Raw genomic sequence first — 12921 nt, 5'->3', positions numbered from 1 at the left:
GAGGTTATGTTTAAGTTTCTCCTCCATAAAGCTACTATTTCCCTTATTTCTATACTGTCCTTTTTTTTTTTTGAAAGAGCTCGCTCTTCACAGTCCAGCTTATAGACTAGGGAGTTGTTCTTGCCTTCTTGTAAGGATAGTGTTTCTATATAAATGATTTGGAATTCTTCTGCACAAGGTATTTTTCTAGTTTCCCCCATTTATTTATTTATTCATTCATTCACTCATTGGTTTACATCAGTATGGACTCATGGATGCTCATTTTATACGTTTGGTTATAACCTGAGAGTTCCTTAGTTTCTTGCTTGAATTGTTCCTTTTTTGGCCATCAGGAAATCTTTCACTTGGCTCCTATGTCCTTTGACAGGGTCTCGTCAACACAGGCGGGGCTTTTGTGAGCACTTCCTTACTTTCTGGCACCACAGTACGCTCCAGGATCATCTTGCATCTTTTCCACCGCGACTCTAAGAATTAATAATTTCTCAAGGAGGGCCAGTCCCTTTAACTGGAGCATAATATTAGAATCCAAGATCTGAGCACTAGCTGCGCCTACCGGACGGAATGCTGTTCCTCCCAGGCTTAGAGTTCATTTTGTTACACACATTTCCCTTTTTTCCAAAACTTTTTTGTAGCACCCTGTTCTGATTTTGTGGATCTCATTTCTCTAGGTATGAGCAAAAGAAAAATAAACTTATTTATTTTTGCTTCCCAAATTATTCTCTACTCCCTCTAGATTTGTTTTGGTTTCTGACTTTCGTGTCTGACCTGTTCTTTAATATCTGAGGGTCTTTAACTGTCCTTTCAGGGGCGCCTGGGGGGCTCAATCGGTTGAGCGTCCGACTTCGGCTCAGGTCATGATCTCTCGGTTCGTGGGTTCGAGCCCCGCGTCGGGCTCTGTGCTGACAGCTCAGAGCCTGGAGCTGCTTCAGATTCTGTGTCTCCCTCCCTCTGATCTTCCCCTGCTCACGCTGTCTCTCTCTCTCAGAAACTTTAAAAAAAAAAATGATAAAATTAAAAAAAAAATTTAACCGCCCGTTCAATAAAATGGTAATTAGAAACAATCTTTGCGGGAGAGTTTGAAAGGACATAAGCAATAGTTGAGGCTCAACACCATAAAGTACAGATTCACTCAACACACATGCGGATACGCAACTGAAAAGAGTCGGTTCCGCTTGCCTCTTTAAAGCTGGGCGCCAACTCCGTAGGGGAGCCGGAGGCCCGCCCACGCCACCGCATCCCAGGGTGCCTTGCGCGGGGCGCCGACCCCGCTCCATCCCAGGGCGCCTTGCGCGGCGGCCTCGCTCCCGGTGGGCTACGTGCGCGCGCGCGGGCGCCGGAACGTGCTCTCGCGTGTTTGCCCCACCCACTTCGGCCTTGTCTTCGCCGCCGCTGGGACTTGAAGTTCCCGCCAGGTCGCGGCTGGGTGAGAGCGATGCTGCCCGGCCCGCCTCGGCTCTGAGGAGGAGGAGCGGCCCAGGCCCCTGGCGGCTTGCTGACGGCGCCGCACCCGGCAGCCATGTCCACGGGGTTCTCCTTCGGGACCAGCACGCTGGGCTCCACCACCGTAGCCGCCGGCGGGACCGGCGCAGGCNGGCCCCGTCCCTCCCCCGCCCCCCCCCCGCCCCCTGGCTTCCTTCCTGGGGGGCCTTGAAGAGCGATACGTGCCCTGGGCGGCTTCGAAGTCCTGCCCTTCAGCGCCTTGCCGGGCCCCCGGCGGCCTGGCCGGCAGGAGGGCGGTGGGCTCGGGGCTGAGGTCCCAGAGTTCACGATGGTTCACGTTCACACCTTGTTCCTACCGAGGGGGTGGGGGTGGGGGGTCAGGCTGCGTGGAAGGGCCTGGGATGTCACTCCGAGCCCGAGGGCGGCAGCCCGGGGCACAGGGCGAATGGGGAACGAATGGACGACTTTGGGGCTTATTTGGGGCTTTAGAACAAACTTAACAGAGAATTGTAAGGACAGTTAAAAGTGTCTCCCCGAGAATTCGGGTTTCATTGCGGGGTATACGGTTTGGGACATTCCAGTGCTTACTGATTTCGTGGGGTTTTAAACGAGCTCAGGTCTTTGCAACCTCATGGGACCCTCTCCTTTGTTATTGTTGTTTCTTGTTTTAGACGCTTTTTGACAGCATATATTGGTGATGATTTTGAACATGGTGTGCAGGTTAGTGGACGCGAGCTGTCGTCGTCATGACTCACACCGTCGTCTACTTAACGTTCATAATTTTAGCGTGTTTCTCGTTTTTTGTGCCACCTGCTAAACCACCAGCTCAGATGGGGGCGAAACAGCTCGCAGAGGTCCAGAGGCCACTAGAATGGTTAGAGATCCTTGTGATGACAGATTTAATCTTGAGAACTCAGTCTTTTTTTTTTTTAATTTTTATTTATTTCTAGGAGAGAGAGAGAGAGAGACAGCGTGAGCAGGGGAGGGTCAGAGAGAGAGGGAGTCACAGACTGAAACAGGCTCCAGGCTCTGAGCTGGCAGTCAGCACAGAGCCCGACGCGGGGCTCGAACCCACGAACCGCGAGATCATGACCTAAGCGAAAGTCGGACGCTCAGCCGACTAAGCCACCCAGGCGCCCCAGAATTCAGTCTTTTCTAAGGTAAACGTGGAGGAGTTAAGTCGAGAAGAATGCCTAGAAAGCGTTTCAAGGTGTCTTGTGAAGTTTGAGGAATGCGGTGGTAGATTAAAAGGGCAAAAATAACCTTCCTTGTGTTAAAAAAAAAAAAAAAGAGGGGTGGTCACAGACTGACTACGTAGTCAACTATAAAATCTGGGAGTCTCTCTCCTTGAATACCACCTCCTTTTCTCTCACTCTGCACACTGAATCAGCAAAGCCTGATAATTTTTAATTATTCCCTTTCCGTTTGCTTCCTTTCCAGTTGCTGCCAGCCTCTTACAGGCACTGGTCAATCAGGGAACACATGTTTATTGAACACACTCCTGCAGAGGAGGCTCTGTTTTAGTGGGGCAGATAAATAAGAGTCCTGCTCTCCTAAAGTACTTGTGATTTCGGCCAACTTTTCCACCCGTGATCCTTCTCGTGTGGTGAAAACTATAACGTCCTCTCCTTCTTAGATGTGTTCAGAGGTTCCTAGTTGCTGTCTCAAAAATCTACTTTGATGACCATCTTTTTTCACCACATTATAGCCAGGGTGATTTTTTAAAAAATTCCGATTGCCTACTTTTAATGATTTTTCATTATCCTCGGAATGAAGTAAAAATAAATCTTAAACCATAATCCGCAAGACCCAGATAATCTGGAACCTCTTCAGACTCATCCTGAGCCCATATTCTCCTCTTCTCAGCTTGCTTCAATTCAGTGATGCGGATGTATTTAAAGAATTATTTTCTGTCACCAGCCCATACAGGCATACAAGTAACTGAAGCTAAATTTCAAAGAAAGATACTCGCCCTCACCTTACCTGAGACACTGATGTTTTCTGTTCTGTTCCATTTCGTTATTATATTTTAATTAAAACTACATTTTTAAGGGCTCCTGGGTGGCTCAGTCAGTTAAGCTTCCAACTTTGGCTCGGGTCATGATCTCACGGTTCGTGGGTTCCAGGCCCCCATTGGGCTGTGTGCTGACAGCTCGGAGCCTGGAGCCTGCATCAGATTCTGTGTCTCCTCTCTCTGCCTCTCCCCACTCATGCTCTGTCTCTCTCTCTCAAAAAGAAAATGTCTGTTTTTTTGAGAGAGAAAGAGAGTGAACGGGGGAGGGGCAGAGAAAAAGAGAGAGGGAGACGCAGAATCCAAAGTAGGCTCCAGGCTCTGGGCTTGAACTCAGTGGACCATGAGATCATGACCTGAGCCAAGTCTGACGCTTAGCGCACTGAGCCACCCAGGCGCCGCTCCATTTTGTTTTTTAAAATGCTGGTTGTGATCTACTAAATTGATGTTATACTTCGATGGGTCCTAATCTTAGTTTGAAAAACACTCCTGTAGCAATTTTGGTGTTTTCTTAGTTCCTCAGGTGGGCGTGGCCAAACCCCTTCTCTCTTGGATCAGTTCCCTCCTGTTGGAATTCCCCAGCCACCTTGGGTGCCCAGCTAGTGTCTACTTTGAGGACTCAAATGTTTACCTATCCAGAGAGGTCTTTTTAGATCTGCAAGTGTAGAGGACAGAAACGCCCTCAGAGTACCCTGTGACACAGCGCCTAGCACAGTTGTGATCAGTTCATTAAGTGTTTTGTTGACTTCTGTTTTGATCCCAGCAATAGAATGGAAGCCCCTTGAAGGCAAAGACCATTTCGTACTGTTTTTTCAGTGGACACAGTGGAGCTCAGTACATATTTTGTGAGTGAATGAATGATTGGTTCATTCTCTCACTGGAAACTTCCTGAAGCCAGGATCTGAGTCTTATTTACCACTCTGTCCTCAGTCCCTGTGAGAAGTCCTGGCACATGAAAAGGGCTTTCATAAATCCTTATTGAATGACTGAGGAAAGGAGTTGTTAGTAATGAACTAGAAACACGCACGCAGTCTTTAGAAAGGCTTAGATAAGTGAATGAAAGGAAGCAGGCTGACATCTGTCTAGTGGAGTGCTGGTTGGAAAGCCTAACTACCCCTATGCCATCTAGTGACTTGGTCTCTTTAGGTGAATCATTTTAGCGAAGTTACTCTCGAAGCCTCAGTTCCCACATCTGGAAAAAGGGTATAATATATTTACCCCACAGAGTTGTCAGATAAAACATGTAAAAGTATTTAGCACCATATCTCGCACTTGGGAAGCACTCAGTGAATGTTACCCCCTAAGTCCACATTAGGGCATGCTGGAGAAGTTAAAAGAATATTCCTGACCTGCTGGAGTCAACTTGGCTTTTCTTGAACACATCTTAAAGAGTCGCTGGCAGATAAGGTTGAGGCTAGGTTGAGGCAAAAATTGGTTATGTCTGGGGTGGCTTTTGTTTTTCATAAAGTAAATTTCTCTGCCACAGAGAACTTTCTCTTTTACTTTTCTAAGTAAGAAGATACCACTTTGATGTATTTCTCGGTAATGTTTTCAAATTTAGTTATGAAACACTTCATTGTGTCTTCAGTTACCGAGAAATTTTAAGTATTTTAATTGTCTAAAAATACATACTTTCACTGTACGTCTTTTGTATATTTATGGAATGACAGTAAAACCAAACGGGATCATTGATTTATTTGGAAGACAGGGAGCATAATAAATATTTTCTTAATTTGATGTTTGCAGAATTTGCCAAGAGTGTCTATTTAAATACAAAAAAATGTTTATTTTTGAAAGAGAGAGAGCAAGTGCTCTGGGGTGAGGAGGGGCAGGGGGACAGAGGGAGAGAGAATCCCAAGCAGGCTCAATGCTATCAGCGAGGGAGCCTGACACCTGGCTTGAGCTCCTAAGCCACAAGATTGTGACCAGAGCCGAAATCAGGAGTCGGACACTTAAGCAACTGAGCCACCCAGTTGCCCTCTAGAATACCCTTTTAATTCAGTTGATTAAGTGTTTAAGATTTGTCCTTTGTTGGTGAAACCTTGTGGCCTGTTCTGCCAGCCTTCTGTACTTCACACCTGGGATACACATACACCTGTGCTCATGGAAATCGTTTTGAAATCAATGATAAACTAAGAAAGAGGGCATAGGCTTTTTTTCCTACTCAGTGTTGATGACTGATTTCAAGTTCTACTTCCTTAGTAAGTTCTCTATTCTCACAGTGATTAGCTGGCATAATACCTTGTACATAATGTGTTTAGTTGAATTTATAGGTGTTCTTATGATGACAGTAGTAACATTTATTGAGTGAAGTTAATTTGCCAGTCTCTTAATATTTGCAAAAAATCTGTTAAGTGGGCACTGATACTCCCATTTTGCAGGTGAGGAAATAGAGAATCATGAAGGCCAACTAAGGTCACACAGGTATGAGGATGCTGGGGTGCTGGCACTGGAACCCGACCATAACGCTACGGCCTTCTTAAGTGGAAACAGCCCAGACTTTTAAACTTTTTAAACCTGACCTTGGCTTCTCTTAGGGTGATTATGTCTGTGTGAAGGTGAGGGAGAAGTGATAAAGGTACCTCTGTAGGATGAACGGGGTCTCCCATTGTTACATGTTGAGATATTCTCTCCTAACTCTTCCTGCACAATTTTTGAAGTAGCAGATTGTCAAGATTTTAGATAGCAAGTTTGAACCCCTGAGTTTTTTTTTTTTTCTTTTTTCTTTTTCTGAGAGAGAGAGAGCGCATGAGCAGGGGAGGGTCAGAGAGAGAGGGAGACACAGAATCTGAAACAGGCTCCAGGCTCTGAGCTGTCAACACAGAGCCTGACACGGGGCTCGAACCCACCAACTGTGAGATCGTGACCTGAGCTGAAGTCGGATGTTTAACCGACTGAGCCACCCAGGCGCCCCAAGCCCCTGAGTTTTGATAAGAACAGTTGAAAGTTGTGAACTTTGTTCACATCACTTGTTATTATCAGCTGTTCTTTTTCAGCTTTCAAAAACCCTGAAGAGAATTTCTGGTGATGAACGCAGTCTGGATCGAGGGTACTTTTGCTTTGCATTTTACTCTTGCCGGGTTACCTTTGAGCCGTCTCCTCTTCTCACCCCCACTGCCAGTTCTTACTGCTGTTTTGTGGCAAGATAACTGACTGCACCCTCCTCGCCCCCTCACCCCAACTCCATGAATAGGGTAGTATAGCGATAGAGAGGTACTGAAGAGCACTTTTCTATTTCTGGGTATGTTATCTTCCTTTATGTTATTAGTAGTTGGGGAAGAACAACTGTGTTTAGAAATGTGAGCTGTCCATGAGTCACTCAAGAAGAAAATGATCCACATTCATAAGATTTCCCTATGGCCATTTAAAATTATGTGGGCTTTTTTTTTTTTTTTTTTGAGAGAGAGAGACAGTGTGAGCAAGAGGGGCAGAGAGAGAGGGAAACACAGAACTCGAAGCAGGCTCCAGGCTCTGCAGACTCTGAGCTGTCAGCACAGAGCCCGTTGTGGGGCTCAAACTCACAAACCATGAGATCGTGACTTGAGCCAAAGTCGGACACTTAATCAACTGAGCCATCCAGGCGCCCCCAAAATATGCTAGGTTTCAATAAAACTTCTGAAAGCAGAATATGTGTGATACTGTTTATGGTTACTTGGGATCTGAAATCCTAATCGCTGTGAATTATGCTTTTTTTTTTTTGAAGGCCAGTATTGTATTTTAGTAGAGTAGAAAATATGCTACATTTTAAAAAAATGTTTATTTGGGAGAGAGAAGGAGGCACAGAATCCAAAGCGGGCTTTGCACTACCAGCACAGAGCCTGATGTGGGGTTCGAACTCAAGAGCCATGAGATCGTGACCAGAGCTGAATTCGGACACTTAAGTGACCAAGTCCCCCGGGTGCACCCCCCTATTGTATTTAAGGCTACTTTTATATGTGACTGATTTTTAAAGAGAACAGGAAAATATTTGAGTTTGGTGGGCTAAAAATAGTTCCTTTTGTATTCTGTGGGGACATATTGCATATGTTAAATGAACGAAGGGAACCTTGAACTTTTATTTTTCTTAAAGAGATACTGGCTCTAATAGACTTGACTTTGTGTTTTTTGTAACAAGCAACCCTTCGGTGGGGCTCAACTTTGGAACTCTTGGAAGCACCGCCGCTCCTGCAGCCACATCTGCTTCCTCGGGCGGATTTGGAACCGGGCTCTTTGGACCGAAATCTACCACTGGCTTCACTCTGGGAGGAACAAATGCAGGTGAGCCGGGTCATCACGTTTGCAGGGAGTAGGTGTGGGCTGTTCGTTTTCAAGTTCTGTTCTCTGTCTCTTCCCTTTATGAGGATTGTCCTTGGTGACGGAGCTAAAAAATGGTAAATACTAAGATGAAAAAATATATCGGATGTGCAATTAAGGACCAGTGATAGGCCCAGCTTGGTTATAACCTATTTTTGTGTAAAGAAGGAAAACCTACACATTTAAAGAATTACATAAGATCTCTCTTTTTTTTTTAATATTTTTTTTTATTTATTTCTAGGAGAGAGAGAGAGACAGCGTGAGCAGGGGAGGGTCAGAGAGAGAGGGAGACACAGACTCAGAAACAGGCTCCAGGCTCTGAGCTGGCAGTCAGCACAGAGCCCGACGCGGGGCTCGAACCCACGAACCGCGAGATTATGACCTAAGCGAAAGTCGGACGCTAAACCGACTAAGCCACCCAGGCGCCCCAACATAAGATCTCTCTTAAGAAAAAAAATTTTTTAGTGTATTTGACACAAAGATGGTATAGCTCTTTAAATATAATGAATTAAAGTAACTTAATTTTTATATTAGATTATATAATGCAGCATTTTACCTTAGTCAAGATAAGTTTACCCATTTGGACTGAATTAATTGAGCAGATGTGAGAGAGTTCGCATCTATCGTATTATAACGTTATAATTTACCTTCCTAAGACATGTCTTAAGGTTTTGTATTATTAAAACAATTGTTTCACTGGGAAAAGGGTGACAGTTCAAGGTTTCTGGTAGACATTTAATAATAAGTTGTTTTTAGTACTCATGGGTATTTATCAAGTTAAAAATACATTTCACTGGTACTGCCATTTAAAAAGTTTACTTCCTTATTGACTTTTTATTCTCTACTCTCAGGGCCTCTTGGTCTCTGTTACCGCCTTTTGCATTGACCTTCCAGCCTTGATTGCACCTTTTCACGGCCACACATAGACAATGTAAGAACTGCAGGAGTAAATGTGAGACCAGCCAGTGAGCGCCCTGAGATAGCTCTGTGTTTTGCTTGGAGTAGCTTTTTCTTCTCCTTGCCTAAGTTTGTTACAAGCATTAGTTGTTTGCATTTTATAAATTTTATTCCCTAATTAATCAAAGTCATATACAGCTTATGATATGAAAACCAGTGCTGTAGGAAGAACATTTGTGTTAGGGGTTATGGCGGGAGATACCGGCCGTCTGAGTATTGTTACCACGCCCTGAAGATGGTTAAGTCTGCCCTTGTGATAACCCCCAAATGCCATCTTCCACTGACGAATTAAATTTTATTTCTCTTTTTGTCCCTAGGAATAGCAACAACTATAACTACAGGATTAACTCTGGGTAAGAATTTTTGAGGAAAGTTCCCAGATCTGTGGTTTTCTACTCTTCTCAGTATCTCACAGAGCTGGGGTATAGAAGGAAGCATGTAAGGAATCATGGACACCGACTCCTCACAGAACCTTTCAGTATTGGGAGTTTTTTAAACAGTCAGTGACTTTAATTCAGAATAAAAGCCTTAAACACAGAAATGATTTTTCTGTGGAAATTCCACATTGCAGTTTGCAGTTATTTGAGTTCTTGTAGTGAAAAAAGCACCACACTGTAGATCAGAAGTCTTGGGATTAAACCCTGCTTGCACCTCCAAATCCTTGTGAGGCCTTAGGTAGTCATGTAGTGTCTGGCAGCTTTTAGTTATCTATAAAGTGAAGGTTTTGGACCAAAAAGGTTTTGGCTTCCCTTCCGGCTCCAAAACATGCTAGTTCTGTGTAGTGGTACGCCAGCTGGACCCTGAGTTACTAAGACGGCGGTTCATAATGTCAGGAAGTGAATGAGTGCAAGGACAGTGAGGAACCTCAATTAAAATTCAAGTTATTAAAGTTAAAGCAAACGTTGAAATAAAGATCGGTGGACTTTCTTCATTTGGATGCTACTCACCTGATATCAGCAGAAAGCATAACACATCTGTTTGCTACCAGAGGTTTGGACAGGATTGGCCTCAAGGGCAAGCAGTTGGATTCTTTTACTTTCTGAGACGGTAGGACCCATACAGGATTTCACAGCGCTGTACTCTGGCAGGAACCTCTGGTTGTGGTAAGGACAATCCAGAAGCTTAGCTTCTGGCTTTTTTGTGCTCTCAGGGGAAGCCAGAATGCAGGTGGTTATACGTTTCTTCATTCAATATTTTTGAGCAGCTTCTGCTTCCTAGCTGTGTGTCCTTAGGTATACATGATGCTTTGAGCATCTAGTATTAGCTGTCGGTGTGGTGATGGTACTGGTGGTGAGGATGTCCTGACGGTGTTGACTACAGAGTGCCTGAGCAAAGCATTCCATGTATTACGAGGGGAAGGTGACAGGCAGGTGTAATCATATGGTCTTGTGTGATCTGATAAATGCTTTAACAGGTATGAAAGGCACAAAGGAAGGAAGAGGAAGAAAAGAGTAGAAGTTTATTTGGACGGCAGGAAACATTCCTGTTGGAGAAACGGAAAGTGCAAAGGCCCAGTTATAAAGGGATCCAGGGAAATAAGAAAAATACTTGGTTCTTAGAGTGTAGGATTCCGAGGTGGGAATGGTACAGAGAAGGGGCTGCACGAGCAGGTTGGGACAAGACAGGAGAGGTGGCTGTGCGCCAGCCATCTAGGCTCTGGTGTGGGGATGGCAGAGAGCTGCTGGGAGCCTTCGGTCAGGGAGAGTCAGCAGGGTATTATTTCTTGTTGCTATTACCTCTTGTTTTTAAAGTAACTAAATAATTCAAAGAATAGAGGTTAGAAGGCCTAATAGCACAGAGACAAATTAAGAGGTTGTGATAATAGTTCTTGAGAGGCAGATGGCCGGAGCTAAGGTTTCTGAGGATGCTTATGGTCCAGGGATGTTTCCGGAGTAGGGTTCGTCGCGGCCTCAGGGACAGTCGTGGTTTCTGGCACGGGCAACTGAGTGGACCCTGGCAGGGGGTTGGGGTGGTTTTGTCTAGGGAGGTGCAGAGGTGCAGAGGGACATCCAGGTAGAGTTGGGCAGGGGTGACTCTGGGAGGTGTAATTTTAGGCCATGTCTCTGGTTGAAAATCTTCAGTTGGGAAGAAAGGAAGCAGGCCGGCGGCCACAGGCAGCACCATTTAGGAGGCAAACAGGAAGGACAAGGAGATGGACAGAAGGAGACTGAAAGGAGTAGCGGAAGCAGAGACACAGGAGAGGAAGCGGGAGAGAAGCGTGGTTTATCAGCCTCGGTTGGGAGCGGTATTTTTCTCCTGAGTATAAAGGAAGGGTAAATGCTATTTTAGGTAAATTCAGGGGTGGCACTGAAATTGGATTTCAACATTATCACATTGATTGGACTTTTCTTTTGCTTTTCTTAAATCACAGGACAATCATTTAAGTATTTGTCCTGATTTAGTCCCAGCTTTTATATTTTACTTTTTATGCAACTACAAGTACATGGATCCTTGTTCTATCTGCAAGGGTAGAGAGACTCTGTCTTGTAGGGGTCCTGATTGAGACTGTATAATGCATACACAGTTATGGTAAAATAGGGTCCGTTTGTTTGTTTGTTTGACACAGGAACGCCAGCCACGACATCTGCGTCTACAACGGGTTTCAGTTTGGGATTCAGTAAACCTGCCGCCTCTGCCACACCATTTGCTCTCCCTGTCGCGTCTACCTCAGCGAGTGGTCTTACTCTTTCGTCTGCTCTCACATCCACTCCTGCAGGTGAGGCAGAAGGGAAGAAGCCACATCTTATGGTGGAGTTTTATTTTGTTTTGTGGTTAGTGAACGTAGGTGTCCACCTTTATTAAAGATAACTTCAGTTTGGAGAGTTTTTATTTCAGCCATTAAGCAGTTTCGACCTAGTAAATTACTGATTTGTGAAGAAGGTCATCACTGGTCCTAAAAGCAGCAGGGCTGTCTTGGAGGTTAGTCTCGATTTACAGAGCACAGCAGGGACCGGGCGAGAGGCAAAACGTAAAATTATTAATATCCACTTTGTTTTCAAGGAGCATTTTGGTGACAGGCAAGGGTAAATAATTTGCATGAACATTGCCTGGCTTAGGATTCATTCCATTTCAAAGACGAAGTTGATGTCCTGGGTTGAAAAACTCTCTATTGTCTGCAGTCACTTACCTGACACCATTGTAGTATTACCCAAAACTCTTATTTCTGTCATTCAGTTTTTACTCTGAAGGTACTATTTCTCTTTATTCTTAGGGGTGGGTGTGTGTGTGTGTGTGTGTGTGTGTGTGTGTGTGTGTGTATTTTATCTTTAATGAGTAGTTTTTCCTAAGTGAATTTTATTATGGACATGGAGTGTTTTTGGTTTTGTTTTTTTTAGGAAGTGTTGTTTTCTCTGATGTTCTTAGACATGTTTCCTTATGAAACCTTACAATTGCATTTTTGTCTAGCATCTACAGGATTTACCCTAAATAACTTGGGTGGAACAACGGCCACAACTACTACTGCATCAACAAGCCTCTCTTTAGGGGGAGCCTTAGCTGGTCTGGGAGGCTCGCTTTTCCAGAGTTCGAATACAGCAACATCAGGTAATTGATGGTATTTACTTTCCAAAAATAGTAAATATTTATACTTAAATTTACTTTATCTGTATTTTAGCCTTTTGAACAGATCATTTTTTTCCTTTAACCTATGGATTTTTTGTTTAGTATGAATACTGAATTAAAAAATGTTTTTCATACATAATTAGACATTGTAGCCATGTAGAAATAAATTTTTCTGCTCCTCAGTATTTTTATTTATTTTTTATTTAGCGCACATGTGCGGGGGAGGGGCAGGAAGGGAGAGAATATCCCACTCCATACCCAGCACAGAGCCTGACGTGGGGATTAATCTCATGACTGCAAGATCATGACCTGAGCTGATATCAAGAGTAGAACACTTAACCATTTGAGCCACCCAGGGGCCCCTCAGTATTGACTGACTAGATAAGGAAGCAAAGAGGGGCCTGTTTAAGGAGGAGTAAACTATTCTAGAGAAACTTGTCTTTTTCATAAAAGGCAGTTGCTTAGTCTGAATCATTTAGTATCTAAATTCATTGTAAGACAACTTGACCTTTTAAGCTTTGGTTGTAAGAATCGCTTTCCATTAAATAGAAAAGGAAATGGTATTAGAATGTTTTAAAAGCAAAGTTTTATTTATTATTATTATTATTTTTTAAATATTTTTATTTATTTCTAGGGGAGAGAGAGAGAGAGACAGCGTG

At 44.1% G+C, this 12921-nt stretch overlaps 1 protein-coding gene across 3 annotated transcripts in view; it reads left to right on the top strand.

Moving 5' to 3' along the window:
- Window positions 1–1339: 1339 nt before the first annotated feature.
- Window positions 1340–12921, top strand: part of NUP58 (nucleoporin 58) — a 54081-nt gene continuing 42499 nt past the window's right edge. The window contains exons 1-5 of one of the 3 annotated variants that reach the window (XM_077745344.1): window positions 1340–1583; window positions 7523–7708; window positions 9019–9054; window positions 11268–11417; window positions 12107–12244. In XM_077745344.1, coding sequence (XP_077601470.1) covers window positions 1517–1583; window positions 7523–7708; window positions 9019–9054; window positions 11268–11417; window positions 12107–12244 — 577 coding nt within the window. In that variant the 5' untranslated portion in view covers window positions 1340–1516. Of the gene's footprint in view, window positions 1594–1800; window positions 1804–7522; window positions 7709–9018; window positions 9055–11267; window positions 11418–12106; window positions 12245–12921 lie in introns of all 3 variants that reach the window. The other 2 variants (XM_077745342.1, XM_077745343.1) reach the window with 2 other exon arrangements.

The sequence above is a fragment of the Crocuta crocuta genome, unplaced genomic scaffold, assembly GCF_008692635.1.
Source record: "Crocuta crocuta isolate KB4526 unplaced genomic scaffold, BGI_CrCroc_1.0 scaffold258, whole genome shotgun sequence".
Lineage (NCBI taxonomy): Eukaryota > Metazoa > Chordata > Mammalia > Carnivora > Hyaenidae > Crocuta > Crocuta crocuta.
The sequence above is the reverse complement of the archived record's forward strand: the minus strand, read 5'-3'. Positions and strand labels throughout refer to the sequence as shown.